The 27,412-nt window shown below is 48.9% G+C and overlaps 2 protein-coding genes across 2 annotated transcripts; both read left to right on the top strand.

The window, feature by feature from the left end:
* Window positions 1–687: 687 nt before the first annotated feature.
* On the top strand, window positions 688–17,164 carry Cd27 (CD27 molecule). The gene is made up of 9 exons (XM_041678758.1): window positions 688–713; window positions 975–1,158; window positions 6,425–6,641; window positions 9,652–10,209; window positions 10,363–10,494; window positions 15,648–15,827; window positions 16,051–16,128; window positions 16,605–16,724; window positions 16,914–17,164. The coding sequence occupies exons 4-9, from the start codon at window positions 10,074–10,076 to the stop codon at window positions 17,033–17,035; spliced, it is 768 nt and encodes a 255-aa protein (XP_041534692.1). The 5' UTR covers window positions 688–713; window positions 975–1,158; window positions 6,425–6,641; window positions 9,652–10,073; the 3' UTR covers window positions 17,036–17,164.
* A 1,120-nt stretch (window positions 17,165–18,284) lies between these two features.
* On the top strand, window positions 18,285–26,511 carry Tapbpl (TAP binding protein like). Its single transcript, XM_041678624.1, has 7 exons — window positions 18,285–18,779; window positions 19,494–19,724; window positions 19,858–20,130; window positions 22,413–22,751; window positions 24,187–24,492; window positions 25,903–25,986; window positions 26,157–26,511. The coding sequence occupies exons 1-7, from the start codon at window positions 18,716–18,718 to the stop codon at window positions 26,165–26,167; spliced, it is 1,308 nt and encodes a 435-aa protein (XP_041534558.1). The 5' UTR covers window positions 18,285–18,715; the 3' UTR covers window positions 26,168–26,511.
* The last annotated feature ends 901 nt before the right edge of the window (window positions 26,512–27,412 follow it).

Below are 27,412 nucleotides of genomic sequence, written 5' to 3'. Positions count from 1 at the left end.
ACAGACTCTCACGCCTAATCGCGAACTGTTAGCAACTTTGGGGGGGGGGGGCTCAGATTCTCCCTCCTTTATCAGATTTGATCACATCTTCCATGATTGGTTCTATTTTTCACCCTATTTTCATGCCCACATTCAGCCTATCAGGGCCCTCTATAAATCTAAGCTTCAGAACACAGAATGAGTCAGAGTTCAGAGGAGAAAGCTCTTAGCTTGAGAAAGCCAGCCTCCGGACCTCATTCCTGCTCTGCCTCCTAAACTCCAGGCTTTGGCAGATGATGGGAATTCCTGCAGCAGTTTCCAGACCACAGACATCAGACTACAAACTCCTCAGAACTACAGACTTACTCCACGAGGGTGGCTCTTGATGGGCACCCGGCACCTTCAAAACCTTTGTATGTAATACTTCCAGGGTGCTAGCCTGGGACCTAGCATCACTAAAGTATCCCATGTTGCGATCGGCTTTAACTTGTTTTACCCCATTTAAAGTTGTCCACCCCGAACTGTCTATAGGAACAGACAATACAGTAACTCTTATTGCTGTCTGCCCACTCCATTCTTGGAAGAGGACTGGACAGGAACCCAGTCTTCACACACTGTCTTGATTGAAGTACACAATGTGCTCTCTGGAGTGGCGACCCGTACCTTTAGTCCCAGCACTTGGCATCAGAAGCAAGAGGATCTCTGTTAGTTCAAGGCCAGCCCTGGTCTACATGGTGAGTTCCAGGCCATCCAGGGCTACACAGTGAGACCCTGTCTAAATAAAAATAAATAAACAAATAAGCCAAAAAGTAACCATAGTAAATATACATTTAGAAATAGCTAAAATGATGACCATTATGTATATTTTAAACATAACCTGTGGTTCAGATACTGTAAAGAAGAGGGTGAAGCACCTTTTGGGCTACCAACCAGCTCCCAAATCATGACACAGAGATTTCTTATTAGTTATGAATGTTTGGCCTTCTCTCGTCCAGTTCTGCCAATCGAGGATCCTCGGTTGCTCAGCCCCTGAAGACGGGAGTTTCGCACGCATGCGCATGTCATCCAGGGGAGGCCTGCTGTCCAGACAGGAAGAAATACTGGCTCTCTAGGATCCAAACATTGAAGAGGAGCAGCCATCAGTTCTCATCCTTGCCAGCCGGGAGCTGGAGCAGAAGGGTCAGTATTTAACAGCTGGCTTCCGCTGTGGGTAGCATCTCATGCTTCGCATTTGCTGGTTTACACTGTCGGTCATAAGCATCCTGCCACGGCCGGTTCGCCAGTTTGAAGCTGCAGCACAGCCTCTCGTTTATAACATTCCTGAAAACCTACCCACCTGGCTTTGGCTCCGCAGCCCGGCTCTTTGCAGTTCCACCCCAGGAAGTGAACTCATTCAGAGGACACTCAGAGGACAGAGGGGGAATGTAGGCGTGTGGTAGGTCTCCCAGCACTTCGGTCTCAGAGAGCGTCGGGTGTGTGCGTGTGGAGGCTGGTTAGATCTGCCATGCGTTGCCTGTCAGCAAGAGGAGTCACTCAGACACAGGAGCAAGTCAGGAGCCCCTGAAGCCCTGTGAAGGGGGGCGGTACCCCTCCTTCAAACCCCTTTCCACATTGTGAGGAATGAAGAGAGCAATACCTGGGGCCTGAGTGCTGTGAGCCAGGCTTCTTCTCGGGGTGGGGCCAACAACCAGCTCCCAAATAACGACCCAGAGGCTTCTCGTTAGTTCTGAAAGCTTGGCCTTATCTTATGCTTGTCCCATTATCTGTTTCTCTTCTTGTATGTTTTGCCTTGGGGGTTTTTACCTTCCTTCCTCTTTTCTTCCTTCCTTCCCTCCTCCCTCCTTCTCTCCCTCCATTCTTCCCTTCCTCCTCCCTCCTCCCTCCCTCTCCTCCTTCCTTTCAATCTTACTTTCCTGCTGTATCCATGTCTGACTGCCTGGCTTCTGGCCCCTGGCGTGTTCCTCTCTTTCTCCCTCATTCTCTCCTCCTTCTTCTCTCCTGTTTTCCTCTTGAGCCTTGATTTCTCCTCCTCCTCTCTGCCTGCCAACCCTGCCTGTCCCTTCTCTGCCTAGCTATTGGCCATTCCGCTCTTTATTAGACCAATCAGGTGCCTTAGGCGGGCAAGGTGAAGCAGCAACACATCTCTACATAATCAAACAAATGGAGCATAAACAAAGGTAACACAGCTCCACATAGTTAAAACAATATTCCACAACAGTGCTGCATACTGTAGTGTGTTCACCTCGGTGAGCCACCTCTGTCTCGTCATACGCCATTGGTCAGTTTCCAGGTTAATTGCTGTTCCTTCAACCCCATGCTTGGGACTTGCCATCTCAGGCACCAATGAAGGGGAAAAAGGCAGAAGTATCTATCGAGTACCCAAACAAGGGAAGGTAGTTCACTTATGCTATTCCCAGGCAGATGAAACTCAATTTGGGGGCTCTTGGACATGCAGAGATGATTCAGGTCATGGAAAGTGTAGAAGCATTTGCAATACTCACCTATCCGGTTCTGAAAGTCAACCTCACTGCCAACCCCAGGATCTCCCAACACAGAGGCTTCAGGGCTCCAGGAACACTCCTCAGATCCAGCTCAAGACTGCTCCCTTGACAGCCACATCTTTCTCTCATCCCTTGCCTGGCATCTTTGAGGATTTGCTTTCCTGCTCTTACTCTTCCCGGACAGACTAAAAACTTTAATTCACGTGATGTCTGATTTCATAAATTAGCTTCACTTCACATCAGCATTAACTCTCTAAACCATGCATTGCACGCAGTCCCAAGTGTCAACAGGCCCTAAGACAGAAAGCGAGAGAGAAAACCACAAAGACAGCCCCCAGAAGATGTGACTTTAACTCCCACAAGAAACATCCTGAAATGTTGCACCGCATTCTTGCACATCAGCGTTCAGCTCTCCAAAAAGAAAGGGGCACAGGGGACATATGTAGCCCAGTTAATGGTGAAGCAGAATTAACAAAAACTCAAAGAGAGAGAGAAATTGGGCTTCAACTTGAAGGACAGAAAAGCAAACTAGTCAGCCACTGACTCTTACCTCGACCTCAGTCTGAAATGACGATCCTGCCTCCAGGAATCTCAGAATGAGCCTGAGCCTGGGAGCTGTCTCCTCCCATTCTGTAGTCCTCTCTAGGGCTGGGATTAAAGGTGTGCACCACTGGGATTAAAGGCATGCACTGCCCGGTTTCTGTGGCAAACTATTGTGGCTACTAGGATTAAATGTGTTTGTCACCACTGCCTGGTCTGTAAGGCTGACCAGTGGGCCTGTTTTACTCTCTGACCTCCAGGCAAGCTTTATTTATTAAAATACAAATGAAGTATCACTACATAACAGATTGCTCCCTAGAAAGCCCTCAGTGCTAGGTTTGATATTCAGCACTTTATAAACTGAGCATGGGGGTAGATGCCTATCATCCTATCTTTAAAATAAATTGCAATTAAAATCAGAAAGAAATGTCGAGTACTATGGAAAATAAAGGTTTGCTGCTTATTCATTCCCAAGTCGCTTTTGGTCATTGTCCCATCACAGCAATAGAAAGCAAACTGAGGCAAGCTCTGATTAATGGGTATAAATTTGTAGATCAGAGGGCAGCTTGACAACATGTCCATTCAGCGAAACAGTGGCAGGCTGTCCTGTCAGGCCTGTGACCTCCCGATCCATTTGTCACACCAGGCATGAATTGCCTCTTGTGGAATAGGCCTCAAATCAAATCGGAAACTGGTTGGTTGGCCCCATAACCTTCACGCTGCTGTTAGAGCAGCAGACAGTACCCTGTCAGGCAGGTCAGTATCGTGGCATTCAGTAGTCATCTCTGGGCAATGCCATCGACGGTGTCTCTCCCTGGAGGACTGCAAAGACCTTCCAACACTGTGGGAACCAGCCCGGGGAGTCTTCAGTTAGTTCCAGCTTGATTTTTTTGAACATTTTTGGTCTTAAGTAGCATTTATAAAATAATTTTCACACATAGCTCCAATTATACATTTTTATTATACATTTTATTAAACTATACTCACAAATTTACATATTCAAGTACAGATTCTATATAAATACATAGAGATCTTAAAAAGTGAGACAAAATTACATGTTCACAATTCAAAAACATAAAGATGAGGTAACTGTGAGAAAAACAGTAACAATAAAACATTTGCTTGTTTGCAATATAAAAGATCTATTTGTTGTCACTAAAATATTAATGTATAACAACATTTTGTACAACTTGAGAAAACATTAATACTAATATATTTAGTAAGAGCAATGAGTTTCAGTGGGTTTCGTTATATTTTAAAACTCTTACCACAATACTTTTTATACTGTGATTAGTAGATTTGGTTGAGTGTAGGTATTGGTTTTAATGACCAGCTCAGATGAGAAAAGCACCCTCGCCAAACTGCTTGCCTGCTTCCTAATTTCTGGGGTCAGAGCTCTGAATGGAGCCCAGTGTTTCGAGCATGTTAGATAAGAATTCTGCCATTGTGAGGGCTAACATTGGTTTTCAATTCGACTTACCTGAGAAGAGGACACCTCCGTCAGATTATATTGGTCTGTGGCCATGTCGCGGGGCATTTTCTTGATTGCTAATTGATGTAGAAGGCTCCAACCTACTGTGGGCAGTGCCACCCCTAGGAAGGCAGTTCTAGGTTGTATAAATAAGCAGGCTGAGCAAGCCCTGAGGAGCAAGCCAGTTAGCAGTGTTCCTCTATGACCTCGGCTTCAGTTCCTGCCTTCAGGTTTTTTTTTTGTTTTTTTTTTTTGGGGGGGGGGGGGTTGGTTTTTTTCGAGACAGGGTTTCTCCGTGGTTTTGGAGCCTGTCCTGGAACTAGCTCTTGTAGACCAGGCTGGTCTCGAACTCACAGAGATCCGCCTGCCTCTGCCTCCCAAGTGCTGGTATTAAAGCCGTGCGCCACCACCACCCGGCTGCCTTCAGGTTTTATAAGACAGAAGTCGAAACTAGGCATCAGGCAGGGATGCAGCTCAGAGATAGAATACTTGCCTAGCATATGTGAGCCCCTGACTTCAGTCCCCAGCGTGGCAAAACAGGACAAGATGGGTTTCTCTTGGCTCGTTCCAGCTGGGGTCACTGGGTGGCAACTGCTTCTTTTTCCTGGACATCCTGAGGCTCACAGATCTCATCTTTCATCTTCCAAATCAGCAATGTTGGGCTGAGTCCTCAGGCGACCACCTCTTTTGCTCTTCTATTTCCATATAGAAACCATTGAGATACGTCCAGCATGACTCTAATCCCAGCAGTGGAGAGGAGGGGCAGGTGGAGTCTGGATTCGAGGTCAGCCTGGTTGACAAAGTGAGTTCAAGGACAACCAAGGCTACACAGAGAAACTGTCTCAAAATAAATGAGGGAGGAGAGAGAAACCTGTACGATGAGGTCGGGTTCACCTGATGATTCGAGATAAGCATCGCATCTCAGGGACACGTGATTAGCACCCCTGACTCCACAGTGATTTTAACTGACCTTTTCCATCTGACACATTTAGTTCTCTAGATGTGAGTAACACTGGGAGGCTAGACCCTCCTCTGGCTGACACAAGCTTCAGGCTTTTCCTTCTTCCAGCATGCGATTCCTGGGGAAATTCCAGTTTCTTGAGGACCAGTTTTGCAATTATTTGTGTAGACAAAGGATATCTTCATTCCTGCCAGGGGAAGGAAAAAGGCATCCATACACATTAAATGAATTATTAATTAAAAATTTTAATTATTAAAAAATTTTCAAAAACATTTTCCAATAAAATATTGGTATCTAAAATAATAACTAAAATAAAAATGATTAAACCACAAACAAAAAACTTAATAAACATTTCTCCAAAGAAGAAACACAAATATCAGTAAGTATATGAAGAGCTAAGAAGAAGGAAAATTAGAATGTTATCATTTAATAGGTATGGAGTTTTGGTTTACATATGGGTATAGGAGAGAGGGAGACAGGGTCTCACTATTTTGGCCAGGATGGTCTAGAACTCCCGGACTCAAATGGTCCTCCAACTCAGTCTTCTGAGGACCTAGGGCTCTACATGGATATGCATGATCATGTCCAGCTTCAGAGTTCCAGTTTTATGATAAAAAGAATATGGAGATGAAGGTATGTTGGTTCTCAGGGTTGTGGCAAAATACTTGAGCAAATGACTTCAGTGGAGAAAGGACTTACTTGTTTTGGGCTCACAGTCTCAGAGATGTCAACTATGGTTGCCAGTGCCATTGTTTCTGGACCTGTGGTAAAGCGGTACTTTATGGTGAAAGGGTGAGGCAGACCAAAGCTACTTACTTCACGGCAGCTAGATAGAGACACACAGAGGAGAAAGAGGGGAGGAGGAGGGGGAGGGAGGGAGGGAGGGAGGGAGGAAGCTGGGGGCAAGACACAGCCTTCAAAGGCTTGATCCCAGTGAGCCACTAACTCTGACTTGGTCTACTTCCTATTTAGTCATGAACTCATCAAAGGAGAACTCCATAGATAAACTCCTAATAGCATGCTTGGGCTAAAGTCTTCAATGAATGACCCTTGTGGGGACACTTCACATCAAAGCATAATACCCGAGATACTGCAGGAGAACCAGGCAGGCCCTGTTCTTATCCTGACCCTTGTGGAGGAAGACATGGAAGAGGAAGTCAGCCTTTGACTCCAGGAATGGAAGCCTTAGGTGAGTACGCAGTTTGCAGTTTACTGTCCGTCCCCGTCAGGATGTTATTCTCCATGCGCTCCAAGCCCCCTTTCCGCAACGTTCTCTCTGAAGTCCCTCAATGCCAGGGTTGCACCTCTTCCTGAAGGGCCAACTATTAGCTACCCACCCCCACCACATCTGCCTTAAGGTTTATGTTAATGGGGATGATGTTGGAGCCTGGGAACCAGGAACCAAATTCCTCCAGTCCCAACGTTGTCACGGTCTATGACGGGCACGTGGTGGAGGGTGGCTTCCCTGGAGCAACTGTATAAATCATAACACCCTGTGGCTCCTAGCTTGAGTGGACCCTTGAAGGGCTTGGCGGGGGGTGGCGGGGGAAGAAGGAGGGTGGAAAAAATGAAGAGACAGGAAACTGAAGCGCAAGATAGAGAGAACAGATCTAGCGTCCCCCCGGTGCGACCACATGACAGCGACATTTCACCAGCAGCTCGGAAACAACTGTGAAGCCCCCAAATGAGAAGCTTGAGATAAGTCACCGAGGAAAGAGTGGGGGAGTTCAAAGGTTCAAACAACTCAAGAGCAGAGACTCCAAGAGTCTCAAATCAGATTACCCAGAGGCCCACATAGGAGCCCACCTTCAACCCCAGGTGTCCTAGGCCATGAGGGGATATGGTTCAGGTGCCTGAGAACACCAGTGACCAACCCAGCCAGAAGCAGGAAGGAAGGATAAAAATGGGATTAAGTCAAGCAGGAGAGTTGGCAAGGGTCTTGGCAGGCAGTGGGTCGTATCTATGTCACGGGCTAAAAGGATAAAAGTGGGATTAGATCAAGGAGGATGGTTGGAGAAGGTCCCACGGCCAGTGGGTCACATCTGGGTCAGGGGCTGGCATGAAAAGGAAAGGAAATCTGGGTGGAGTGGCAGCAGGAAAGCATAAGGGCCTGAGTTTGACCCCAAATCCCATGTTTTTAAAGACGACTGTGTACGGTGGCATGTACTCATCTTGTCTCTGTGCGAGAGGAGTGGAAAAATGAAAAGCCAAGGTTTGATGGTTTGCTGGTCAGCCAGCCTCCTCTATGGGCCAGTGAGAAATCCTACCTCAAAATAATAACAATAATAATAATAATAATAATAGATGTGCCTGAGGAACGAAAACAAGGCTGTCTCCTGACCTCTACACACATGCACACGTATGTGCATCCACATAGACACAAGTACCTGTACACACACACGTATGTGCATCCACATAGACACAAGTACCTCTACATACACATGCACACGTATGTGCATCCACATAGACACAAGCACCTGTACATACATGCACACGTATGTGCATCCACACAGACACAAGCACCTGTACACACACATGCACACGTATGTGCATCCACACAGACACAAGCACCTGTACACACACATGCACACATATGTGCATCCACACAGACACAAGCACCTGTACACACATGCACACGTATGTGCATCCACATAGACACAAGCACCTGTACACACACACACACGTATGTGTATCCACATAGACACAAGCTATGTACACACACACACGTATGTGCATCCACACAGACACAAGCACCTGTACACACACATGCACACGTATGTGCATCCACACAGACACAAGCACCTGTACACACACATGCACACGTATGTGCATCCACATAGACACAAGCTATGTATACACACATGCACGTATGTGCATCCACACAGACACAAGCACCTGTACACACATGCACACATATGTGCATCCACATAGACACAAGCACCTGTACACACACATGCACACGTATGTGCATCCACATAGACACAAGCACCTGTACACACACACACGTATGTGCATCCACATAGACACAAGCACCTCTACATACACATGCACACGTATGTGCATCCACATAGACACAAGCACCTGTACACACACATGCACACGTATGTGCATCCACATAGACACAAGCACCTGTACACACACATGCACACGTATGTGCATCCACATAGACACAAGCACCTGTACACACACATGCACACGTATGTGCATCCACATAGACACAAGCAAGCACCTGCACACACACATGCACACGTATGTGCATCCACATAGACACAAGCACCTGCACACACACACGCATACACCCAAGGGCTACAGGGTGATCTTCCAGCACAGAAGGGGACATGGGAGACACTGGGCTAACCCTTGACCTTTAATTACAAGCAATGCTGGAAGAACCTGTGTGGTCATAAAACCAAACCTCAGTGATGCAAGGTATACAAGGCTGGTTGTCGTTATGACTCCTCCCCTCTGTACATGCAACAGCTTTGCTGCATGTGTGTTGTGTTCAGGGAGGGGGATATAGTTCAGATGGTAATGTTTGCCCAGGATGAAAAAGTCTTTGGGTCTCTCCTTAGCACCACATAAACCTGGTGTGGTGGTGCACCCCTGTAACACCAGCAGCAGTGACATGGTGTGCACCCCTGTAACATCAGCAGCGGTGACATGATAATACACCCCTGTAACACCAGCAGCGGTGACATGGTGTGCACCCCTGTAACACCAGCAGCGGTGACATGGTGTGCACCCCTGTAACACCAGCAGCGGTGACATGGTGTGCACCCCTGTAACACCAGCAGCGGTGACATGGTGTGCACCCCTGCAACACCAGCAGCGGTGACATGGTGTGCACCCCTGTAACACCAGCAGCGGTGACATGGTGTGCACCCCTGTAACACCAGCAGCGGTGACATGGTGTGCACCCCTGTAACACCAGCAGCGGTGACATGGTGTGCACCCCTGTAACACCAGCAGCACTCAGGAGATGGGGGCAGAAAGATCAGAAGTTCAAAGTCATCCTCAGCTATAACACAAATTTGAGGCTACCTTGGGACATACAAGACCACTGTGTCGCCCCACCTCTAATGGAGTGTTTTGTGGCACCAGTTTTATGCAGAGCAGAATCCGAAAGTGTCATGATTCTAAACCTGATCTGACCTCCCTAATCTTCAGAAATAGCCTGCAGTCTCCTTTACTCTTTTCAGCTGGTCATCTCTGAAAGGGACGTGTGTGAGCGAGGAGACACGCCCGGGACGGATGAGGGCAGCTAGTGTCCAGCCCTGTGTACAGGACAGGCGGCTGCACGTGTGTGCAGCACCCTCTCCTGTAAAAGCAGCGTATGCAGATGGGCTAGCCACTGAGCTCGGGTGGTGGAAGCCAAGAAGGGCACGTGTCTGTGAAGAACAGCAGCGTTGGGTTTGCCCCTTCACAGCCTCTCCAGGTTGCGGAAAAGAAGAGGGGGTGGAGGCTGCTGTGAGAAGGGAAAAAAAAAGAAAAAACAAAACCCAGCCACAACTGCTATTAGAGATTGGCTCACCACCCGAGTGGAAGTACTGTGGCTGCTGCCCAGAGCACACAGGAGGCACCAGCGGCTGGGGCTCAGGAAAGGTCTCTCTAGGCAGTAGCCATGGCTTGGCCACCTCCCTACTGGCTCTGCCTGCTGGGGACCTTGGTAGGGCTCTCGGCTACCTCAGCTTCCAAGAGCTGCCCAGCCAGACATTACCGGACTCCGGGAGGACTCTGCTGCCAGATGTGCAAGCCCGGTAAGAGTGGGGGCTCAGCAGGGCTGTTGAGATGCTGTTTAAGATGAAGGGGGGAGTACAGGATTAAGACTGAGCTCAAGCAAAGTCAGGCAGCCTGCGGAGCCTGGAGGAATCACCTTGCCTGGACCTTGATTCTGGCCCCTCTGCTCACAGGTACTTTCCTTGTGAAAGACTGCAGCCAGAACAGAACAGCTTCTCAGTGTGACTCGTGCCTACCGGGTGTCTCCTTCTCTGCAGACTACCATGCCCGGCGCCACTGTGAGAGCTGCAGGCATTGTAACTCTGGTAAGAGGGGCGCGGAGTGCAAAAGGTGGCACTGAGCACATCGGGGCTGCGATGCTGGTGTAGCTAGTGCTAGAGAGCTTCAGCTGCTTTGAGGCACATGGGAAATGGAATTAAGGCTGAAACAGGGTGTGTGTGCCTTGGGCAGGGCGGGTGGGGAGACAGCGGTTCATGGAAGACGTGCAGTTTTGAAGGGTTGGAGAGAAGGACTCTGTAGATAGGACTGAGACAATAAAATGGCGTAGTGTCATATGCCCACAATCCCAACTACAAGGCTGATGGATGCGGGAGGATCACTTGATCACAGGAGTTCAAGACCAGCCTGACCGTGTCTCAAAAAACAAAACAAACAAACAAAAAGGCAAATGAGATGGCTCAGTAGGCAAAGATACTTGGCACCAAACATGGCGACCTGACTTCATTCCCTGGACCATATGGTAGAAGGAAAGAATCAACTTGTAAGCTGTCCTCTGAGTTCATATATATGCATGAGCACACACAGAAATGAAAAGGTACAATTTTCTCGGTGTAGTGGCGCATGCCTTTAATCCCAGCACTTGGGAGGCAGAGGCGGGCAGATCTCTGTGAGTTTCAGGACAGTCATGACTGTTACATAGAGAAACCCTGTCTTGAAAAGGAGGAAAAGAAGGAGGAGGAGGAGGAGGAGGAGGAGGAGGAGGAGGAGGAAGAAGAAGAAGAAGAAGAAGAAGAAGAAGAAGAAGAAGAAGAAAATATATAATGTAAGAAGGGATAGTTCCAGAAACCAAGGTCTCAAAAAAGCAACTTCTAGCCAATGAACCACCCATGTTCCTGTATTCCCACAACACTTGCAGGACAGCTGTTCAGAACTTGGAGTTAGGAAATAACATCAGAAGCCAGGTTCCCCCTGGCTTTTTTGCACAAAAGGCATTTTGGGGAAAAGGCAGATAGACCTGTCCTTTTTGATTTATAAATGTCTGCTCTCTACAAATGAAGAGGTAGGGTATCTATAGCTCTCTTTTCAGACTCCGCTGTCATTTCCCCACCTCTGCTGCGGATCCAGGAAGTCTGTGTTAGCGTACACTAGACGGGGCGCACTTTAAAGAGGCCCCTTTGAAATAACGGTTGCTAGCGAGACACTTTTTCACATGCATAAAAAAAATTTAATTGCTATTGAAAAAAACCTCTGTAGGAAGTATAAATTGGTTTTAGTAACGTCAGAAGACAATGTGTTCTGGAAGCAGAGGCAACTAGAGAGTAAATTCTAACGGCAATTTGTTTGTTTTGTTTTGTTTTTTGTTTTTCAAGACAGGTTTTTCTGTGTAGCTTTGGAGCCTGTCCTGGAACTCGCTCTGTAGACCAGGCTGGCCTTGAGCTCATAGAGATTCGCCTGCCTCTGCCTCCCAAGTGCTGGGATTAAAGGCATGTGCCACCACTGCCCTGCTGGCTCTAACAACAATTTAAGAGGAGCATCCCAGAAGGCTATACTACAGCAAATATAATAACGAAACCTTGTCTGTGGGGATTTCAGATAATTCCTACAAACATATTACACTGTGTCTAAATCAAAGAGAGTTATGTGTCCAAGTGGTAACATTTTATATAAGTAGTTTGTCCTATATCCCAGCAAGTCTTAGATGTGACTTAAATGTGTGACTTCACTAAATTGTCTTTTAATTTTTTTTTCAAGACAGGGGTCTCTGAGTAGCCCTAGCTGTCCTAGAGCTTGCCCTGTAGGCCAGGCTGACCCGGAACTCACAAAGATCCACCTGCCTCTGCCCTCCAAGAGCTGGAACTAAAGGTGTGTTCCAATACCTCCCAACTTAATATTATACTCTTTTAAAAAAGCAAAACCTTGAGCCAGGTTTGGTAGTGTACGCCTTTAAACCCAGAGGCAGGTGGATCTTTGTGAAATTGAGACTAACATGGTCTACATAGCTAGTTCCAGAATAGCCAGAGATACCCAGAGAAACCCTGTCAAAATTTTTTTTTGTTTTCCACAACTCAACAGTTGGGCTCGATCCCCAGCGCAGCCTTAAAGGGTGTTTGTTAGTCATAGGTCATAGTCAAGGGTTCTCTTCAGCAGCATATTGCTAAAACTGAAAAGATACAAAGATTAACACGGCCCTGTGCACCATAGATTCATGAAACATCCCATCTTCTTATACACCAACAAGAACAAAATCATAATAAAAGCAACATGGTTTTGTTGTTGTTGGTTGGCTGGTTTTGTTTTTTGTTTTTGTGACAGGTTTTCTCTATATAGTCTAGGTTGACCTGGAGTACTGCATAGACCAAACTGGCCTCTTCCAGGATCCATCTGTCTCTAAATTCTGGGATTAAAGGCATGTGCCACCATGCCCAGCAAAGCAACAGAAATATTCCTAAAGAAACTTAGAAATAAGATTCTCTCTCTCCCCGGCAGCAGCCTCCTCAGGGTTGGGAATTCCTTAATCAAACAAAGCTCCTGGCTCACTCTGTAGCCTAGTCAAAAGGCCTTCTGCTGTCTGCCCTCAACCCCTCGCTGTGTCCCAGGTTGGCTCCAGCACCTTTGTCTGTCGGTCTCAACCTAATCCAAGAGATCAGGCAGCCAGCGGAGGCAACAGAGAGCAGGTCCACTGGGTCTGGCCTTCCCTAGGGGAAGTCTGTGGTCAGTTCAGGTACAGTCCAGACCCCTAAGTTCCCGGTACTCCCAACTGAAGACAAGAGCACTTCCGTCCAGTGTCAGCAGCCCACCCAGCGGTATCCCGAACCATCCCCCTCCACATTCGTCCCCACCACTTCCCAGGCTTCTCCCACTCTCCCTAAGCAGATCCTGGTCCAGGCTGACTCACAATTCCTAACAGGCCACAGAGGAACTAAGGTTTTATAGCAACTTGATCAGAATTCAGAAGAGAGGCCATAGGACCATAGAGGAATTGTCCTTTCTGTCCTGATAAGCCAAAAGCAGAAGAAAATTGTCAGAGTTGATGTAGGCCTTTGCCATCCACTGCTTCTACATCCCTCTTCTACCTGCAGGAATTCCCAGAGTGCTGTCCCACATCCAGATGTTGCTGCCTTCCAGGGAGTCACCCCACCCCCACCCCCACCCCCAACCCCAGGTCTAACCGGCACTGGTCCTACATTAGACTAAACTTTCTATTTTAAGAGCAGTGGAGGCCTACCATCAAGCTAGTCTGATAAAGTTAAAAAAACGAATGGGAATCATAGGGACGCTGTCCCTAACGGCTAAGAACGAGCGACTCCTCAAATGTGCACTGGCAGTAGATTGGATGGATACAGGCATGGCGGTATAGCCACACAATGGAGTACTACGCAGCCTCGAGAAAGAATGATCTGTAGTTAGAGCCAAGAGCATAGGTGAAGTTCACAAAGGGTTAAGTAAAAGAAGCCAGACAGAAATGAGGTCACATGGCCTGATTCCATTCATACCACACAGAAGGCTCAGAGGCAAGCACAGTTGTCCTGCGGTGGCAGAAGTCATGGTAATGGCTGCTTTGTGAGGGCTTTGTGGTAAGAAGACAAAAGAGGACTGTGTTCTGTCTTTAACGTGCTGCTGGTTGTACCCATGCGTCTAATTTGTACTTTTAAAATTATTTTTTTAAAGAGATCACTATGTAGCCCTGGCTGTCCTAAAACTCACACCCAGCTGGCCCCGAATGCATAGAGTTCCTCCTACTCCTACCTCCCGAGAGCTGGGATTAAAGGTGTGCACCCCGACACCTGGCAGGTTTTTTAACTTTTAAATTACATTTGTTTGTTTACTTGTGTGGAAGGAGGGCATGCCAGCCACAGTTCTCTGGTGGAAGTCAGAGGACAACTTGAAGGAGTCGGTTCTCTTCTTCCAACACGTGGGCCCCAAGGACTGAACCTAGGTTGTCAGGCTTGGCACTGGGCACCTGCTGAGCCATCGCTCTGCCCTTGTCCTGAATCTTAATTAAGCTTTGCACTTATGATGTGAATATTGTTGGGTTCTCACATCACACAAAGATGGGAGACAGACCACCAAAGTCTATTAAACTAGAAGCAAATTCTAGAAAAAGAAGAAAATATCTCCATGGGGCACTAAAAGCACTAAAACTTCTCAGCTATACCTGTGAGCACAGCCAGAGACTGGGCTTCTGTAGCTGTGGTCATGGGCAGTTTTCAAATTCCCTTTTTATAATAAGAAGCAAGCGTTAGGCATGAACAAAAGAATTTTTACAATCTCAAGGTAAAACTCAGATACAAATTACTTTTTTTTTTTTTTTTACAATTTCTGTTAACAGGGTTTTTCAGTTAAACTAGTGTTTGTATTTGTTTCTTTCTGGCACTTTCTGATGGTGTTTACCAAAGCTCCACACTCCCCTGATATTGCCAGTTTCACATAGCCAGGAAGGGTACGGGACAATGCACAACCAGAAAGTCACGTACGTCCCGTCATTTAAAAGTTAACTCAGGCCGGGCAGTGGTGGCGCACGCCTTTAATCCCAGCACTCGGGAGGCAGAGGCAGGTGGATCTCTGTGAGTTCGAGGCCAGCCTGGTCTACAAGAGCTAGTTCCAGGACAGGAACCAAAAAGCTACGGAGAAACCCTGTCTCGAAAAGTCAAAAAAAAAAAAAAGTTAACTCAGCTCTTGTCAGTTGCTGGTCATGAGTAGCGGCGGGGGGGGGGGGGGGGGGGGGGATCTAAAAGCTGACCCTCACTTTGCAGAGGACCCTGAGTCTTGCAGACAGAGCTGCCGGTGTAAAGCAAAGTAACCCACGGTTAATAGTTGATCCTTAAGCTGCTGAGACAGCTGCTGACAGCCTGCTCTCATTCTCCTAAGCTTACAACTTTATATTTCGTTATTTCTCCATTCTTATTTCTGGGACCTCCATTTCTGTGTTCTTATTCTTGGACGCTCCATATACCTCTACAGAAGTATATGACATGCCAATCAAAAGCTGTAAAGTAGAGGAGAGTAGGAAAGGAAATCATACAATCTCCGACTTTCAGTTCCTGTTTCTGAGCCCGTGAATTGTCTGTCAACCATTCTTCTTCAAAAACAATAGCAAGGTAGCAGGTGGCAGTGAGGGAGGGGCGGGGTGGGCAAGGAGGAGGTGATGGAAATGGGGAAACATTCGCGTCCTTTGAACAGGTTCAGGTCCCTGAAGGCCTGCTGTACCCTGTTTCTCCTGGCCCTCCCCTCTCCCAAGGTCCTCTCATTCGCAACTGCACAGTTACTGCCAACGCCGAGTGTGCCTGCTCCAAGGGCCTGGAGTGCAGGGACAAGGAATGTATGGAGTGTGACCCTCCTCTAAAGCCTGCGCTGACCACACAGCCGTCGGAGGCCTCGGGCTCACACCCTCCACCCACCCACCTACCTTATGCCCAAGGTATGTAGCAAGCTGCCCGTTGTCCAGTTCGCTGGGGGCAGTGGGGCAGCCCACCTAGCACTACCCGATCTGCACTTACACATAACTAGGCTCTGGGCCGGCTTGTCTTCCTTCTGTCTCCCTCCTGCAGAATCATAGGCTTTCGGTCCAGTGCATCCTCCGGAGGTTGGAGGGGAAGGAGGGCAGGTTTTCTGCTGTGATAGATTCTGTCTGTTTCTTCCAGTGATGCCGGAGCCCAGGACGATCTGGCCTGCACACACCAGTCAGCCTCCTGACTCAGCTCTCTACACCCACTGGCCATGTGAGTTTCCTCCCTGCTAATCCCCATTCCTCAGAGAAAGGGAAGATGAAAGAGGCCAAGGGAGCAGCGACTGGGAAACCCCTAAGCATGGGTGAAGAATAGGGGTACAGAGCTGCAGGAAAGTTCCGTGGATACGGGTGCTTGCTGAGCATGAGTTAAGGACCAGAGTAATATGTGTGTAACCTCAGCATTCAGAGGCAGAGACAGAGCCACATTTCCAGTTCAGAGAGGGAGCATGCTGGACTCTGAATGCACACACGAGTACTCACTACACACAAAGGAGAAGTGTGGGGGGGGGGCAGACAGACAGAAAGACAGAGCGGGAGGCAAAGAAGGGGAAAGCATGATCTAGCCATGGATTAGGAGATGGGGGACTGGTCGAGCAGAAGGCTGATAATGGAGGGAAAAACAGATTGGGCTGAGGGAGTCCAAGGTTAGACCCTCCCGCAAAGCCTGGGCACCCATGCCTATCACAGCCCGGAGACCCCTGTGCAGTTCAGACTGTATCCGAATCTTCGTGACCTTCTCCAGCATGTTTCTTGTCTTCATCCTGGGAGGAATCTTGTTCTTCCATCAAAGAAGGAATCACGGATCAAGTAAGAGATCAGCCGCCCCTCCTTCCCCAGCCCACCATCTCAGCCCTGCTAGCCTCACCTGAGACCCCATCCCGACTCCACCCTACTCTCCCCTTCACGGTCCCTACCTTCCACCCCGCTTTTCTCTTCTCAGCTTCATCCCCACCCTCCCTACTGCTGACCATGCCTTGGCCCGTTGTCTTTCCACAGATGGAGATGACCAGGCGGAACCTGAAGAGACCTGTCCTTACAGCTGCCCCAGGGAGGAGGAGGGCAGTGCCATCCCCATCCAAGAAGACTACCGGAAACCTGAGCCTGCTTCCTACCCCTGAGCCAGCACGGGGTGGGGTCCTTTCCACTGAGGCACCATCCAGGGGGATCTCCCCTACCATCTACCATCGTCATCAGAACCCTTTCCTGTGTACACGTGACACACCGCCCTTCTGAGACTGAGAGTGACGAGAACAGGATCCCCAATGTGTGGTCAGCAATCTTGGGGAGGCCCAGGCTCTAGCTGGAAAACACACTTCATATAAATGAAGCCCTCTGGCTTGCAAAATTACATGCTAAGGGTGAAAACGGCCCACGAAGGACTGGAGAGATGGCTCAGCGGTGAAGAGCACATATTGTCCTTCCAGAGGACCAGAGTTTGATTCCCAGAACCAGCAGGTGGCTCAAGACCACCTGTAACTCCAGCTTCAGGGAATCCGACACCTTCGACCTCCTCTGCCACCTACAAGCACAAAACATTCAGACACACAGACACAAGATTAAAAATAAAATAATAATAATAATAAAAACTTTTTGACCAGGCCACCAGCAGAAGACCCGCAGAAGCCCTGGGGCCGGAAGGTCTCACCTGCCACAAAGGACACTATCTGCAGACACACATACTTCCTGCTTTGGTTCCGTCTTCTCGGGAAGTTGTGACACTGCCGTGGGCAAAGCAGAGACTGAGACGTTCTCTCCGTTTAAGCCCAAGCTGTAAATAAATTCATTTTCTATTTCTGTATCCACTGTCCTTTTCTCTCAGTGTAGACAGGCATTGGAACCCAGAGTCAGGCCTCATGGCCAGGGGCTCCAGTAACAACTGTGAACGTTCTACAAGTCATTTCCCTTCCTACAAAAAAAAAGGGGGGGGGAGGAAAAGGAGGAAGGGATGACAGGGGAAGAAGTATGAAGGGAGAGTTCTAGCACCCTTCACCAGAGAAAAAGAAAAAGCCAGTCCTTACATAAGAAAATAAGGGAAAACAAACAAAAACTCTATGTGGCCCTGTGTGCTTGTAATTCAAGGGGTGCCAGGAGGGCAGGGCAGGGGTTGGAGTGGAGACAGGACATCACTGGCACTTGTTGGCCACCAAACAATCCCAGGTTCAGAGAGAGCCCCTATCTCAAGAGAATAAGGAGGAGTCGTGGAGAAGGTGCACAGGTCACACTGACCCTCCACACACAGGTGACTGTGCACCCTCACCCCACACATGAATACACCACACACACTAATACAATTGAAAGTGAAACTCCACACACTGTAGCTCTCCAGCTTCCTGAGACGGCAATCCCACAGCCAGGCCACACCCCACCTCACCCGTGGAGTCAAGGATCTGAACAGCGAGTTGTCACCTGGGCAGACCAACAGGATTCCACAGGGACCTAAAAGAATGAAGGGTCCCGAGTCCTGCAGATCTCTCTTCTGACTCCATCCCCTCTCCTGCCTTGTCTTAGAGTTGACGGGGAAACAAAACAGGTTTTGAAATCACCTGGGGATTTCTTGGGTGCAGGGTGGACAGAAGGACAGCGAGGAGGGTTCTGGCCGCTGCTGCTAATGGTTTCAGGCGACAAAGACAGTCGAAGTGAAAGCGAAAGAGAAGCGGACTGAGATCTAGTAGGGGAAGAGAGCACAAGCGGCTAGCCAAGAGAGGGGCGCTCCAAAGAATCCTCTCTTCAGCCCGGGATCTGTAGCAGAGGAACCGTGGAGAAGGCAGCCAGCGAGGAGGAGCCTGAGAGCAGCCTCCATGGGCTCGGAGCCCAGCTGGTGTCTGCTGCTCTGTCTGGCTCTCTCTGGGGCAGCTGGGACTGGTGAGTGCCGAGGTCTGGCTCCGTGGTGGGGGAAGGAAGCCTTGAGCTAAGGGAGTCAGAACAACAACTTCCTATTGCCTTCTAAGCCCAGCAGATGAGTGTGGCTTAACAAGACGACATGAGGAGCCAATTTGGAGAGGGGTACAGCTGAGAACTCACAGAAGGAGTAGAGGGACTTTCTCTGTGGAAAAGGCAGGGTGCCACCATTTCATCGGAGACAGCACTGCACCCTAGAAGGAGAAGGGGCTTCCCAGACTAAAGAATCACTGGGGAGGTGACTCTGGAGCAGGAGGCTAGAGGTCACAGCAATGGCAGAATGCAGAGGACTCTGGGCAGGTTGGGAAAATGGCTGTCAGCGTCCCTAGGAACAGCAAGAGCCCAGCTCCTCTCCCCCGTGGCAGGATTTGTTCCTTTTTGTTTTTGTTTTGTTTTACTGGGAACACCTTTCAAAAATTTTTTCCTTGTATTCCACAGTTGGACTGTAAAAATTTAGAAGCATAAATCCCCGACTCTGAGCAGGACAGATCCCGAACTTAAATAATTCCCTGAGTAGCTGCCTGAGTGGCAGGTGCCTCCCTAGAAGTTGGGTTTTTGGATGAAATGGCACCAAGACAGCAGGACCCAGAAGTCCTTACCTGGTGATCAGCCCATGGTTTGGAAAGGGGTGGGCGGCAAATATGGAGGAAGAAGGTGTTCATCTCACTGTTCCTGCAGAGCCCCCCACAGCAGAGAGACCGTGGCAGCCCACTGACATAGTCTTGGACTGCTTCTTGGTGACAGAAGACAGGCATCGAGGGGCTTTTGCCAGCAAGGGGGACAGGGAGAGGGCCCTGCTTGTGCTGAAGCAGGTGCCAGTGCCGGATGATGGCTCCCTAGACGACATCACTGATTTCCAAGCCAGCACAGTGGACAAAGACGACCAGCCTGTTATCTTCGAGGCCTCAGGTAAAAGCCTTCTTCCTTCCTAGGCTTCCTCCGTGGGGACAGCTCAAGTCCCTGTCATATCTACCCACCCCTACTTCCCACCCGCCTAGGGGTGTCTGTCTAATATCACTTCTGTGACCACCCTTCTCCCCAGTGGACTTGGTACAGATCCCTCAGGCAGAGGCCTTGCTCCATGCGGACTGCAGTGGGAAGGTGGTGACCTGTGAGATCTCCCAGTACTTCCTCCATGCTAGACCAGAGGCCACTTCAGAGAGAGCAGCTTGGTTCATGAGCAACGTGCAGGTATCTAGAGGGGGACCCAGTGTCTCCATGGTGATGAAGACTCTAGAAGATGCTGAAACTGGAGCTGTCTGGCACCCTACGCAGAACCTACCCCTGAGTCCCCAGGGTACGGTCAAGGTTGCAGGTGAGAAAATCAAAAGCAGCGGCACGAGGTTACGAGGTTTCCTTTTATGTTTTTATTACACTTTGCGTGTGTGTGTGTGTGTGTGTGTGTGTGTGTGTGCGCGCACATGCCACAGCCCATAGGTAGAGGTCAGAGAACAACTTGTGGGAGTTGGTTCTCCCCTTCCACCGTGCGGGTTCAGGGACTGAACTCTGTTCACTAGCCTTGGCAGCAAGCCCCTTTACCCACTGTGCCATCTCAGTGGCCCCAAGTTTCTTTCTTTTAGTTGTGAGAGCTGGGATAGAAGGAAGAAATAAAGTCTATAATCTATCACATAGGTCCTCTTGGGGTACCACAATATAGACCTTCATCTTTTCCTTCTAAAATATCCTGAGTCCCAGAACAGGGGACCCTGGGAGATTCTTTTTTTTTTTTTTTAAATATTTATTTATTTGTCATGTATACAATATTCTGCAAGCCAGAAGAGGGCACCAGACCTCATTACAGATGGTTGTGAGCCACCATGTGGTTGCTGGGAATTGAACTCAGGACCTTTGGAAGAGCAGGCAATGCTCTTAACCTCTGAGCTATCTCTCCAGCCCCCCTGGGAGATTCTTACTTGATTAAGGGTCAAAATATAAAAACCATCAGGTATTTTCTCCAAAATGGAGATGACTTTTCTCTCACTGGGCTGTCGTGGGGAAATGAGGCTCTTCTGTCTACACCTGTGGCCACCGCTCTCTTCTTTAGCCAAACACCTGTTTTCTCTCACTGAAAAGCCACACAGCTCTGGTTTCTCACAGCACTTTCAACAGAGCACAGGGAGACAGAATTTGTTCCCTACCTCTTATTAACAAAGCCCAGCCCTAAGGGAGGAGCTTGGTCCTGCTTCAACTTGCTGGGCCATGCTTTGTTGACACCCAAGGGAGACTAGACAGATGGGGAGTGGATGGAGGTGGGTAAAGGGATGGGGGAGGGAGCGGAAGGAGAGGAGGGAGAAGAAGCTGGACGGGATGTAAAATAGTTGAAAAAATTTAATTAATAATGATAATAACCAGTCCTTGTCCTCTCCCATTTAGCACCACCTACGAGGCGCAAAGAAATTAGGAACATGGTAGCAGGTATCTGAAGAGTCCAGTTCAATATTTTGCCTCTAAAGGGAGACATCCAAATCCACAAAGGATGGAGATGTGGGGGAGCTCCTCTCCGATCCCTGGAAAGCCATAAGACATTAACCTTTATAATTACTTTGTCTGTGCTGAAGATTGAGCCTAGAGCCTTGTGCATGCTAAACAGCTACTCTGCGCTGGCCTACAGCTGCGACTTCTTTTTCAGTTTTATTGTGAAATGGGAACTCTCAGCAAAGTGCCCAGGCAGGCCTTGAACTCATGATCCTGTTATGCCTCCTGAGTCACTGACAGTCCAAGTAGGCACTACCATTTCCACTGCCTCTACAGCCCTATCTAAATGAACCTTGACGCATCAGAAAAGATGTCCAGCATCGACCACAGGTCTTGTGTGGCTCAGTGCTTCTCCCTTTTTGAGATGATTTAAACCTAAAAATAAAGCCACACTGTGGTGGTGCGCGACTGTAATCCCAGCACTCAGGAGGCAGAGGCAGGTGGATCTGAGAGTTCAAGGCCAGCCTGGACTACAGAGTGAGTTCCAGGACAGCTAGAGTTACACAGAGAAACTCTGTCTCCAAAACAACAAAAACAAAAAACCCAACAACAACAATAACAAAACCAAACCGACCAATAGGTGAAATAGCATAGACCCACACGGTCTTGACCAGTCTTACCAGAGATTCATCTTGTCCCACTTCCTCTCTGCCTCTGCTAAAATAGACATTCTCCCTTTGAACTGACTAGACCATAGGGACCACAGCACTTCACCCCCAGATGTTCCTTCCTATGCACAGCTATAGCTTAGAGCTGAGAGTCATAACCACCAAACAAGGATCCCAGAAGCGTATCAAGGCTGGGCAGTGCGCTACTCATAGTAACAAGGGATCCGGTGCACAAAGAACTTAACCGTATTTTAGACACGGAAGAATTAAGTAGTAAAGCTGGTGGGGCTGTGTACACCTGCAGTCCTAGCACTGGGGACCTAAGCAGGAGGACCCAGAGTTCAGGCTCCCACGGGTGCCCTGGCAGAGCCCCATTTATTTGCAGGACAGGAAATGAACTCAATAGGTGCCACTGTTCGAGGCAGGGAGATGGAGAAGCTGTCTGCCCACTGCTCAGAGGCCATGTGACCCGGGGAGGAAACAGTCCACAAGTCACCTTTTATTCTCTCCACAGTGGAGTTCCAGGTGACGTCAGAGACCCAAGCCCTGAATCGCCTGCTGGGGTCCCCTGTGATCTTGCACTGCAGTTTCTCCATGGCACCCAGCTTGGACCTCATTGGGGTGGAGTGGCGGCTGCAGCACAAAGGCAGCGGGCAGCTGGTGTACAGCTGGAAGGCAGGGCAGGTGCAGGCTATGCGCAAGGGCGCAACGCTGGAGCCTGAGCAGCTGCACGCGGCTGGAGATGCCTCGCTCACCTTAGCCAACCTCACTCTGAAGGATGAGGGAACCTACATCTGCCAGATCACTACCTCTCCTTACCAAGCTCAACAAATCATCCCCCTTGACATCCTAGGTAAGGCCTGCTGGCCTGGGTTATTCTGGGGAAAGGGGAAAGAGGGGTGCCTATGGGGAGTCTTTCCCAGACTAGAATCCAAACCCAGAGGGAATCTCCTGAGAAAAAGAATGCCGTTCCCACAGCTCAAATACAGTCTTCATCCTGGAGGCACAGATGGCATCTGATAAGGAGTCCCCACTGAATGCCGAGATAACTCCCCCAAGAAATAGTCCTGAATCTTGCAGCCCTGGCTGGCCAGCTGTAATTTCAGTCCCTCACCACTTCTTGAGGGGACCCTGAGGGTGTCTAGGCAGGGAAGCGAACCATGAAGAGGTAAGAATGAAAACTCAGTTCACACTGACGTTGTCAACTTGGGTCAGACTTGCAGAGGGTGACATCAACAAATTTAAACACGGTGTCATCTGGGAAGAGTTTCCTGGTGTAATACAGTCCCCCGTAATTACATCAGAACTGTCACTTCTCCCAAGAAGATTGGTTCTAGAGATAGGCTACCTGTACTAGCTTAAGGGCCTAGAGAAGGCTCTGGCCTGGTCTGTCATACTGGAAATGTAAAAGTCATTTGGGCTATTAGCCACCTCGACCTGGTTGCGGGAGCTTGGAATTGTATAGCTCTGGCTATACAGAGACTGTAAGGGCCATTTAGACTATTAGGTATCTCTGGAGCTGGTTATGGGAGCTTGGTGGAGCCTCTAGCCATAGGGTCATTTAGACTACTAGTCTTGGTTGTAAGAACTTGATATGGCCTGGGCCAACAGTTGACACGGATCACCAGGCTGTCACTCCTAATTCTCAGCTTTCTGGATGTCAGAACAGGATTTCCATCTTTCCCATTGGAAAGACAGTCCTGTGTGCTTAACGTTCCTGGCTTCTCTGGAGATCTGTGGGCTCAAGGAACTCCATGCTTTGCTCCCAATACTTCCTGAGGGGGCGGTAGTCAGTCAAGGGCAGGCAGAGGGAATGCTCTCATCACAAGGAGCAATCACTGCTTGCAGGGATGATAAGGAGCAAACCAAGGAGGTTGCCTGTTGTGGCTCAGTGGCACAGCACTTGCTTGTACAAGACCCTAGGTGGAATTCCCAGCTCTATTTAAAAGGGGGGGGGGCTGGGCAGTGGTGGTGCACGCCTTTAATTCCAGTGCTTGGGATGCAGAGACGGGTGAGGTGATCTCTCTGAGTTCGAGGCCAGCCTGGTCTACAGAATGAGTTCCAGGACAGGCTCTAAAGCTAGAGAAACCCTGTCTGGGAGGTGGGGGTGGAATCATGCTGGCCTGTCATTGACTTTAAAGTTCCAGAAATGATTGCACTCATGACCCACATCCAGGTTGAGCCCCTGGAAGATGGAGATGTTTCTGTCTCCACAACCTACCTTCACTCTCAGAGGCTGCAGGCTCCTCTGTGGGCCCTGATCAGCCACCTCTACAATCTTTCTCCAGCTCCCCCCAAAGTACAACTGAACTTGGCAAACAAGGATCTGCCCCCCTCCCTGATCTGCAGTGCCGCTGGCTATTACCCTCTGGATGTGGTGGTGACATGGATTAGGGAGGAGCAGGGTGGAATTCCAGCCCAAGTCTCTGGGGCCTCCTTCTCCAGCATCAGGCAAAGCATGATGGGGACCTACAGCATCTCTTCCACCGTGACAGCTGAGCCCGGCCTGGCAGGCGCCACTTACATCTGCCAAGTTACCCACATCTCCCTGGAGGAGCCGCTGAGAGTCAGCATGCAGGTTTTGCCCGACACAGGTATTGGGAGTGTCCTATCTCTTCCTCCACTTGAGACTCCCCTACTTCCGGGTCATCTTCAGCCTCGTGCAGATGCCCATGCTCTTGCTCGGTTCCACCCTTGACTTACCTCTCCCAGAGGGGCAGCCACTATTGCTACAAATCCCCAGTCTCCAAATAATAAGCTTGGGCTGGAGAGGAGCGTGCTGCTCCTTCCCACTAGGAGCTAGTTCAGCAAGAAGGGAGCCCTTATGACCAGAGCACAGCCCATGTGAACACCAGATTGTACAATAGCCTACAGAACTTAGGGAGCATGGCTATAGCCGAGGGCATATGAGAAAAGGAGCAAGAGACAATGATACTTCAAGGTAGTTACATCTGCACATTTACGTGACCAGACATTGGAAACTCAACTCTCTAGACTGTTTTTAATATTTCATGAGTTTGAGCGTTTTTCCTGCATAGAAGTGCACCATGTGCATGTGACGCTCATGGAGGCCAGAAGGGGTCATCAGATCCCTTCGGACTGGAGCTACAGATGGTTGTCAGCTACCATGTGGGGCTTGGAATGGAACCCCTAGTCCTCTGCAAGAGCAACAAGTGCTCTTAACTGCTTAGCCAACTCTCCACTCCCAATATTCTCAACTTTTAAGTATGATATCACACATTACACCTATTTATTTTTGGAAATGGATCTTACTGTTATTCAGGCTGGCCTCAAACTCCTCTGCCCAAGCAATCCTCCTACTCAGCCTCCCAAATAACTGGGACTACAGATACCATCGCCATGCCCAACACTTACAGATGATAAGCTGGTATTTGCAACACTGAGCAGTTTGCCCAAGGTTCTCCACCAGTAAACAGTGAAAGAGAAAATGTGACCAGCAGGCAAGCTGAATGCCCTTACAAGCTTACGCCCTATAATCTCAATGGACCACATGCTAGAACTTCATCCCAAAAGCCACAGAATGTTGCAGTTTTAAGCAGAAAAGGATATGAACCTCAAAATGAAAGTATTTGAGAGCCCAAGACATCATTTGGTTTCTCACCAGACTATGAGCTTTCCCAGAGCTCAAATTTTGTTAGAGTTCACATTATTCCCAGCTATTTGCTGTTAGTCACTCAGTCTCTTTTGTAAAACATTTTCAAATGTCTGAGGTGGAATGGGGGATTAGTGGTGTGTGTGTGTGCCCATAATCAGACTAGAAGCCTGCAGCAGGAGCCTAAGTTCAAAGCCAGTTTGGATGTCAGGGAAACCCTGTCTTAGAACAAATCCTGATGTGAAAAGAGGCAGAAAACAACACACAAATCTGAGAGTCTTGAACAAGTGCAGGCCTGCAGCGTGGGTGGGCCCAGGGCTCCCGTGAAGATGCACAAGCACCCACAGCAGTGCTCGCTTCCTAAGGGGAGGGTGCTCCTTCTCACCCACAGAGCCAACAACAGTCTTTGGAGTCTTTTTTGCCACCGTTCTCTTCGTTCTTGCGCTGTTGTTTCTGAAACTCTGGAGACAGCAAGGTGAGTCTGTATATGAACCCCACTCCTAAGTACTTGCCCTCCCCCCGCACCAGAGTTGAAGCCCAAAGTGCCGGGTTCCAGGTATTTCCACTGTGTCCCCAATTCCTGCTTTTGGAAGTATTCCATTTGAAACCAATCTTCTTCTGTTTTCTCTCTGTTTCTGTGTCAAGACCTGCCATGACTATGAGGCACTCCAGGTAGCTGCTCTCTTGCTTCCAAGGAAAAAGCAGAGTACCAGTGTTCTAGCTACTGTGAGGACTCTGTGCTGAGCTGTGGGACTGAAAAAGGCCTGAAGGAGGCACCATGTGTGGGAGTGAGGTGCTGGTCTCTGCCTTCCTTCCCTGTCGAGAAGACTGACCCTGGGCTGATGAAAAGGGAGGCAACAACAGGAGGGCAGACTTGTCTGAGTGGAGGCTAACACCACAGTCAAAGGGAGCAAGTGAAGGGAGAGGGGAAGAGGGCAGGGCCGGCCACTGCTCACAAACTCTTGACACTGTCCAAATAAACGCACTTTGTGTCTACACAGCCAAGCTTTTCTACTTTCTTGTCTTTCTCCATTGTCCCAACAGATCCCTGCGCCCTCATTTCTTACTGCTCCAACTTGCAACTTCAAGGTGTGAAGCAGGGGCCCTCAGAGGCCTGCCAGGGCTACACCCCACCGTGGTATAATCAGAAATTAAGGTTTGGACCCTTCAGACAGTTGCCAGGGGTTTGTGATTCTTAGGTGACACTCCCTCAGCTGTAGGAGACGTCTCCTGTGTTCGTTTCTATGAGGTATGTTATGGATACACACAACTCAGCATATAAAAATTGTGGATTATGAAGTCTACTATCAAAAATACAAAACAGGAATGCTGGAGAGATGGCTCAGTAGCTAAGATTGCTCTTCCAAAGGACCTGGACTTGGCTCTTGGCACCCACTTGGCAGCTCATAACCATCTATAGCTTATCCCAATACCCTCTTCTGACCTCCTTGGGCATCAGGCGCAGGCATGTGGTACACAGACAAACATGCAAGAAAAGCAAGAATGCACACAAAATAAAAACAAATATATCTTTTCAAAAAAATCTGTGAGGGCTGGAGAGATGGCTCAGAGGTTAAGAGCACTAACTGCTCTTCCAGAGGTCCTGAGTTCAATTCCCAGCAACCACATGGTGGCTTACAGCCATCTATAATGAGACCTGGCACCCCCTTCTGGCTTGCAGGCACACGTGGAAAGAAAGCTATACACATAATATAATAAATAAATAAATAAATATTTTAAAAAAAAATCTGTGAGCCAGGCGGTGGTGGCGCACGCCTTTAATCCCAGCACTCAGGAGGCAGAGGCGGGCGGATCTCTGTGAGTTCGAGGCCAGCCTGGTCTACAAGAGCTAGTTCCAGGACAGGAACCAAAAAGCTACAGAGAAACCCTGTCTCAAAAAT

This window comes from Microtus oregoni, unplaced genomic scaffold (assembly GCF_018167655.1).
Source record: "Microtus oregoni isolate MIOR12 unplaced genomic scaffold, Mior012 000002F_ref0000024, whole genome shotgun sequence".
In the NCBI taxonomy this organism is placed as follows: Eukaryota; Metazoa; Chordata; class Mammalia; order Rodentia; family Cricetidae; genus Microtus; species Microtus oregoni.
This window is presented reverse-complemented; position numbering and strand designations above follow the sequence as displayed.

Bases quoted from the DNA above. Each gene is read 5' to 3' on its own strand.
- Cd27 (XM_041678758.1), top strand. From the start codon at position 10,074: ATGGCTTGGCCACCTCCCTACTGGCTCTGCCTGCTGGGGACCTTGGTA. The intron at 15,828-16,050 runs GTATGTAGCAAG...TGTTTCTTCCAG, and splicing joins CCACCTACCTTATGCCCAAG to TGATGCCGGAGCCCAGGACG. The intron at 16,129-16,604 runs GTGAGTTTCCTC...TGCCTATCACAG, and splicing joins TCTCTACACCCACTGGCCAT to CCCGGAGACCCCTGTGCAGT.
- Tapbpl (XM_041678624.1), top strand. From the start codon at position 18,716: ATGGGCTCGGAGCCCAGCTGGTGTCTGCTGCTCTGTCTGGCTCTCTCT. The intron at 19,725-19,857 runs GTAAAAGCCTTC...CCTTCTCCCCAG, and splicing joins TGTTATCTTCGAGGCCTCAG to TGGACTTGGTACAGATCCCT. The intron at 20,131-22,412 runs GTGAGAAAATCA...TTCTCTCCACAG, and splicing joins GGGTACGGTCAAGGTTGCAG to TGGAGTTCCAGGTGACGTCA.